We start from the raw sequence: 7,532 nt of genomic DNA, 5'->3' as shown, positions 1-7,532 counted from the left end.
CCCCGGCGTGAGGGGCTGACTTGGAGTCCAATGCGCCTCGGAAAACTCCACAAACTATCCCGTCTTATTTGGCAAAAGCTCATTTTTTTAAAGTTCGAAGACTTGATCAACAAAAGGGAGGAAGAGGATCCTATGGGAGGAGGCCGAGCCCCAGGGCTGCTGCAGAGTCTGTCCCTGGAGACGGTGTAGTCCAAGTAGACCCCGAGGGCAGAGCAGGGCGGCTTCCTGGTGCCCTGAGGACTAGCGACCATCGTAGTGTTGGCCGGGAGCCCGGAAGGGGGCAGCGGCGTCCTTGGACCCGCACCGGGAGGATTCCTCCACGCGAGGGGAGGGCCGGCTGCCACGCCTGGCTCGGCCTCCAGCCCACACAAGACCACGGAGACATCTTAACCTACAAGCCCCACCTCACGCCCCCCACCCCCACGTGCACTGCTGCCACAGAAACGCACACCAGAAACCGCTCTCGAACAGACAGTGCACACACATATATAATATAGAGAGAACTATACAGCACGTGGCCAGACAGCCCACGGGGGGCCTGCACTGGGGCCACACGGGACGACGCAGACACACAGGCGGGGCCTTCCCGGGCTGGGCGGGCAGAGGATGTGTTCTGAACCGTTCAGGGCGGCTGGAGACGGCCCCCAGCAGTCCGCCCAGCTGCTTAGAGATGCCTGGGCAGTGACGTGGTGCCACACAGTCACAGGCCGGGAAAAGGGCCCCAGCCATGCCCACTGCCTCCCCTCTCGGGAGTGAGGCCTGGAGCTGCCTTCGACACAAGCTGCTCTCCAAGGGGAGCCCAGGGGGCAGCTGGCGTGTGGCTGGGAGCAGCAGTGCCAGCCTGGCCCCCTTGGCCCCAGGGCTCCCGGCAAGGGGGTAGGGAGGCAGGTGGGGAGCCACTGAGGAAAGTGCAGCTGGCTGTGAGGGCCGAGGACAGGGCGGTCACTAAGGCAGTGCTGCGGGCAGGCGCGTCCAGAGAGAGGAGGGCAGGCGGGGCCTGGCCGCGGCCCCCCAGGACCCCGGTACCGGGGCCCTGGCACCCGGCCCGGGGTCATGTGGCCACGGCCTCCAGGTAGCTCTGCAGCTTGCGCACGGTGGTTTCGTCCAGGGAGAAGAGGTCGAAGTCAAAGGTGGTGTTGGTGACATTGAAGTGGCCGGTCTCCTCGATCAGGTTCACGATCTGCAAGGCGGGGGCAGGGGGCCTCAGGGACGGGAGGCGAGGGCGGGGCGGCCCTGTCCTCCACCACGTCCCCAAGAGAGGAGCTCCTCAGGCTGCAGGCAGCCAAGGGCTCCGGCAGCCCACCCTCCTCGAGCACCCGCCTGGGGCCGATACCTGCTGCAGCACGTTGCGCTCCCGCAGGGCCATCAGCCTCCGGTGCAGCTCCACCAGCTCATCTGTGTAGGCCTGGGGGGTGTGGCGCCAGGAGGTGGCCTCAGCAGGTGGGAGGGCGGGCCTCTCCCCGTCCCAGGCCAGCTCCCCGCAGGCCGCGCACCCCAACACAGGTGCCCGGTCCCACCCCAAGGAGGGGCTGATGCTGCAACGGGGGCGGGCTCCCTGCCCAGGGACAGTCTGGCTCTCGGGGCTCCCTCAGCCCTCCCGCCCCCGTGCCGGCCCCACACGTCCGCCACCTTGTCGTAGGTGCCCTTCTTGAGGATCTTCTCAGGCTTGCTGCAGGACTCCGGGCTCCTCCGGCCTGACGCCTGCAGGGGAACCCAGGCCTCTGCTGAGCTCTGGCCTATGCTCCCCCTCCGGGAGTCCCCAGCCCTTCCCAGGACAGCCACTGAGGCCGTTCAAACCCTGCCCTGGGACGCCTTGGTCCCCCTGTGGTCTGAGGGTGAACCATGCCTCACTCTGTGCCCACTGCCCGCGGCCTCCAAGACAGGGACATGGTCACCCACTGGGCCCCAGACTTACCTTGCTGTTGGGTGGGGGTGGCTTCTGGGGGGGTGGAGGCTCACGGCCGGGCAGACAGGAATCGGCACTGTTGTCACTCTCGCTGTCACTGAAACTCAGCCTGCAGGACACAACGCTGGTCAGGCCCCACCCCACCGCCTCCTGGCTGGACCTCCCCACCCACGCTCTGACTGTGGCCAGGGACGCCCAGGTCGTCACACCCTCCACAACTCCACTTGGCTCTGGGAAGCTACTGCTGGCTTAAAAGGCAAGAGAATGTGTTTGAGCAACTGGCCAATGGGAAAAGCCCAGGAACATAGGCCACTCAGAGGCCCGGGACACCCAGGGTGCGAAGGCCCCCAACACTCAGTCAGCCAGCTGTCCCGGGATGGCTGGGCTGTCGGCTCTAACAGCGCAGAGGAGCTGCTGCCCGTGGAGGCAGCCGCTGCCCTACTCCCAGCACTGCTCTGACCGTCCTGCAGCCACTGGAACCTCCAGCCTTCCCATGGCCACCTGACCACTGACCCTCCTGCAGCCACCTGACCCTCTCTGATCCTTCACAGACACCGACCCCATGAGCCTCCCGCAGCCACATGACCACTGATCCTCCAGTGGCCACCTGACCACCTGACCCTCCCACGGCCACGCGACCCTCTGACCCTCCCAAAGCCACCTGACCCGGGCATGCTCTGGACCACAGGCCTTCATCAGCTACACTGGCCCCAGATCCCAGAGGGAAGCGGTGTGAACAAGGGGTGTCTGGTGGTGATGAGGGCCCAGGGGCCTCCTGCCCCCTGGCTGGGAAGGGCCTTGATTTCTGCCCCCATTTCCGGTGTGGGACAATGGAGCTTGGGCTCACAGTGACAAGTGTTCCCTACGCCAAGCCCACCCACCTTGAGTCTGACCACCTCTCCCTAGAAGCCCCATTTCTCTGTCAGGGACGTTCTGGGCTGGGTCCAGTGAGAGGGAGCCCTGACAACCGGCACTTTCCCACATATCTAAAGCACAATAGACCCCAGGCCTCCTCCTGAGCAAAATGCAGAAAGCCCCCCGGGAGCCAGTACCCCGTGCTCAGTCTTGCTCCCCCAGGGTCCTGGCCTTGTCTGTTTCCCGCTTCCATAACAGGCCTCAGGCTGGGCCCTGCCCTTTCCAAGGCCTGGAACTCGGTGGCCTCCTGACTCCGGCCCAGGAGACACCTCTGCTCACTCTCATGCTTGCCTCTCCCTGTGTCCGACAGGTGGCAGCTGGGTGCCACTGCAGGCTCTGGATCTCCCAGGCAGCAGCCCAAGTGGACCCTTCCCTGACAATGCAGGGACAAGGCTGCAGGCCTTCACCAGGGCCTCCACAAGTGCTACAGTGGGCACTGAAAGGTGCCTCGGCGGCCAGGCTCAGTGGCTTAGCCTGGAATCCCAGCACTTCGGGAGGCCAAGGCGAGTGGATTGCCTGAACCCTGGGGTTCGAGACCAGCCCAGGCAACTTGGCGAGACCTCATCTCTACAATAAATCAAAAATTAGCTGGGTGTGGTGGCCTATAGTTGTGGCTACTTGGAAGGCTGAGGCTGAAGTATCGCCAGAGCCTAGCAGGTCGATGCTGGGGTGGCCATGAGTGTGCCACTACACTTCAGCCTGGGCGACAGACTCCAACTTAAAATAACAATGATAATTTTTTTAGAGACAGGGTCTCGTTTTGTGAGACTCGAACTCAAAAAAAAAAAAAAAATAAGGAAAGAAAGCTGCTTCAGGGTCAGGTCCCTGGGCTATGCTGCCAGCCACTCCATAACGGGACCCTGTCAGCTTTCTCTGCTCATGGCTCTTGGCATCATCTGAAGTCACACTGTCACCAAACAAGGCAGGAGTCTGATGCCACCCTCCTGTCCCAGGGAAGTAATGGTCTCTCTTGCGTCAAGGGACAAATCCCTGCTGAGTCAAAGTCCTAGACCTCCCAAAGGTTGGTTTTCCCCAAATCCTCAGCAAGCTGCTGTTCCCACTCTGCCCCTCATGGCCACAAGCACACGCCACGGCCACAAGCACAAGTGCGCGTGTGTGCATGTGAAAGAGAGAGCGCGCGCGTGCGCATGCATGCTGGTGTGGGGAAAGTGGCTTCAATCAACAACAGGGACACCCGCAGGCAGCTGTTAGGCCCCGTGCTCCTGGCTCAGAGGAGTCATTGAGGCCTGGGGGGCCCAGGCTCATGGGGAGGAGGTGCTGACCACCGTCCCTGCCATCTTTCTCACCACTGCCTGAAAGAGCCCAGGCCCTCCCCCCATGCCTGCCTGCTCTGGGCTAGAGGCTGAGCCTGAGGGAGCCTCCTGAGGTGGTCACGCCAAGGCTCTGGGGTATTCCAAGGATGTGAGTTGGCCCACCTGTGCCTTTCAGGAAAAGAGCTGCAGGCAGCCAAGGCCGCTCCCACCCCAGGTGTCTGCAGTCCCAGGATGGGATCCCCTCGGAACACTCATCTCCTGGCCCAAGAACTGAACCTGCTGACCACTCTCCACTCGCATGTGACCACCCCCCCACCCCCCCACCCCCACCCCCGGCTGTAGGGCGCGGACTCACTCTGCCCCACACCTCCTCCTGGGATGGCAACTGTTCTTCTCTGGCAACGGCCCCAGCCCCCGCCAGGCAGCCTACGCCTTCTAGTGGCCACGCGGAGGATGCCACCGAAGGCCACAGATGAGGGAAGGCCCTCGAGGCTCTCAGCTCCAGAGGACATGTGGCCCCAAAGCCCGTCCCGGTGCCCAGGCCGGCTGAGCCGCCCAGGGACCGATCACCACTCGGTCCTCCCAAGGGACCTTCCAGTCCCAGCCCTGCCTGCAGCCCCACCCTGGACTGCCCACGCGGCCTGGGCCCCGTCACCTGGAGTCCCTTCCTGGGTTTGTCTTGACAGCAGCTTCCTCGCCAGACGAAGAGTCATCCTCGTCAGACTCCTCGGACTGCAGGTCCTCCACCATGGAGCGCAGGGGTCCTGGGAGAGGGGCCGGGAAGGGGGAAGAAGGGCAGGGCTCCAGCTGAGCCTACAGGGCCCCTTCCCCCACGAGGCCACACGGAGCTGCTCGACACTGGTGACCCTGGTACACAGCCTGCTGGGGAGGCCCCTCCACCAGGCGGCCTGCGCCTGCTCCCACACCCCAAGGCCGCCCCTCCAGAGCGCCCCGGCTCCACCACCTCTCCTACCTTCCTGGTCCCGCTCACAGGCCTCGGGCCCCTGGTCTGGGGGGGGAGCCTGGGACCCCTCCATTGCCAGAGTCGAAGGAGAAGCCCTCCTCTGCTCCCAGGCGCAGAGATCAGAGGCGCTGCTGAGCCCAGGATGAGCCAGCCCTCGCCGGGGAGGGTGAGGGAGCCGGAGCCAGGGGCTCGGACACGCTGCCCAGAGCCAGAGTCCCCTGCCCCACTGCGCCCTGCACAGGCCTGCCTGTCCCCTCAGCAATCCCCGTGCTGCTCCCAGCCCACCGTCCTCCCCTTTCTCCAGAGGCACACGGTTCTAGTCCCCTACAGACGGCATCTTGGTTTATATTCCTGTTACCAAGGCAACAGAGGGACACAAAGCCCTCAATTACCTTGGTCACATGATCCCGCTCCAGCAGGTTCCCCCTCCCTTCCCGGCAGATAAGAACACTTGGAGAGAATGTGGGCTTCAAGTACCCCATCCCCCAGGCCCCCTCAGCGACTGCAGGGCTGAATTCCAGACCAGACTCCCCTCCCCATCCATTCTCCTCCAGCCCCCCCCATAAAGGAGTCGAGGGCATGGGGGGAGGAGACACTCATTCCAATCCCCTAATAGTAATGCTCCCGGCCTGCGGTGGGTGTTGAGGCCTGGGCCAGTGCTGGGAGGCTCAGGACTAGGGCACACTGCTGGGATCCTGAGGCCCTCCCTGCTCCAGAGCAGGCTGGGACAGCCCAGCAGCCTACGACCCCTCCCCAGAAAGCTGCTCCTCCCGCCCCCAGGAGGCTGGAGTGATACAGCAGGGATGCAGGGGACTGACTGCCCACCACACACTCAGATGGCAAAAGAGCATCCCAGCCTGGCCCATGGGCAGTCGGCGCCCAGGGGTCCTCACCAGGGGCAGGATGGGCAGAGGAGGAGACGCTGCCCACAGTGCCTGCAGCACTGGGAGGGGCTGCAGCAGAGGGTTTCTGGCCACTGGTAGGCCCATCGGAAGGACCAGTCCTCACCAGCACAGATCCAGGTGCAAGGGCGTGCCCTGGGCCACAGGACAGCCACCAACAGCCCCCAGTAGGAGCAGAGCAGCGACCCTCAAGTCTGGCTGAAGGTCAGGGGGACCCATTTCTGTTTCACCTCTAAACACAGCCGCCCCTGAGTCTTACAGGTACAGATCTGTGGGGCCCAGCCCACACAAGCGTCAGACGCCCGGGACCACACACGGCCCGTGAGCTTAGCCGGCTGTGGCCAGAGCTCCCACCCTCAGCACGTTGCCAAGGAGCCTTCCTGGTGGTGGTGGCAGCTTCCAGACCCAGGCGATAAATGAGTCCCGAGTCAGTCAACCTCGTGGGAAGGGAGTGGGGAGCCCTGACTTCCAACAGACTCAACGCCTGCAGGCTCCAGGGTCCAGGGGCTGCCCTCGTTACACACCTTGACTGTGGTTCTGAGATGGCTCGAAGTCCGAGTCGGAGCTGGAGTCGGAGCTGGAGCTGGAGTTGGATGGGCTCGACTGGGCGGACTTCACCCCACGGGATGGGCAGGGGAGAGACGGGAGAGCCATCACCTTTCGGCCGAGGAGAGAGGCACCCTCTGGCAGCGCCTAGGCCCAGCAGGTCTCCCCCAGACAGCCTCAGGGTCCCAAAGGCACCCATGCATGCCACTGCTGGGAACCTGCAGGAAGTCGGTGCCCTCCTCCAGGCTGACACCACCAGGCCTTCCCACTGAGAGGCTGCTCTAAGCTTTTACTCAGGGCTCATGTCTGGGCTTTCCTGTCTGCCTAGGCAAGAGTGCAAGGGACCATGCAGCTCTGAGCAGGGAGGAAGCTAGGGTGGGGTCTGAGGTCTGTGGGTGTGTGGCCCTCTCCTCACTGGAGGTGTTTCAGAGAGGCCTGAACAGGAGAGCTGGGTGTGGAGGCTTCTGACTCCAACCTAGATGCCGTCCTGGGGCTCAGGGTTGACAGAGAGCTCTGTCTCCCCACCCAGGGGCTGCCATCCCTCCTCTGCCCGGGTGCTGACAAGGTGTGCACACCTGGGACAATCGTAGTGGACTAGCCTAGCCTAGCCTGTGCTTCTGGTACCCACCACAAGGGGGCAGTAAAAGCCCACACAATCATGACAAAGGATTCAAGGGGGTAAGATGCCAGGTGAGAGGCTGCCTGTGAGTGCAGGGGGTTCAGACCGATCTCCCAGGTGGCCAGGAACCAGGCCCTGTACACACCTGCATGGGGAAGGGGCCCACCTTGGCCTCGCCCCACAGGGTGCTGAGGCTGGGCCAGAACCGGGGCAGCAGGCCAGGGATGGCACAGGCTCTGCAGGGCAGACATCAGCCTACAGCTCGGAAGACCTGCCCCAGCCCAGGCATACCCGATCCCAGGAAGGCCACCTCATGGCTAGCAAGGGCCCCACCTGGTGGACTAAGTGGCTTGAGCACCTCGGCGCTCCCCTCCACCACCTCCTTGTCAAGGGCGGGGGGGGGGGG

The 7,532-nt window shown here is 63.8% G+C and overlaps 1 protein-coding gene across 1 annotated transcript in view; it reads right to left on the bottom strand.

Annotated features, from left to right (window-relative positions):
• Nucleotides 1–7,532, bottom strand: part of MLLT1 (MLLT1, super elongation complex subunit) — a 64,233-nt gene continuing 56,701 nt past the window's right edge. The window contains exons 8-13 of the mRNA XM_021709074.1: nt 6,486–6,573; nt 4,751–4,859; nt 1,916–2,015; nt 1,630–1,701; nt 1,334–1,405; nt 1–1,180 (exon numbers count right to left, since the gene is read on the bottom strand). Of these exons, the coding sequence (XP_021564749.1) occupies nt 1,052–1,180; nt 1,334–1,405; nt 1,630–1,701; nt 1,916–2,015; nt 4,751–4,859; nt 6,486–6,573 (570 nt within the window). The 3' untranslated portion in view covers nt 1–1,051. The remainder of the gene's footprint in view (nt 1,181–1,333; nt 1,406–1,629; nt 1,702–1,915; nt 2,016–4,750; nt 4,860–6,485; nt 6,574–7,532) is intronic.

The sequence above is a fragment of the Carlito syrichta genome, unplaced genomic scaffold (genome assembly GCF_000164805.1).
Source record: "Carlito syrichta isolate Samal-C Ts95f unplaced genomic scaffold, Tarsius_syrichta-2.0.1 Scaffold156020, whole genome shotgun sequence".
Lineage (NCBI taxonomy): Eukaryota > Metazoa > Chordata > Mammalia > Primates > Tarsiidae > Carlito > Carlito syrichta.
Note: the sequence above shows the minus strand (reverse complement) of the source record. Positions and strands in the feature narration are given on the sequence as shown.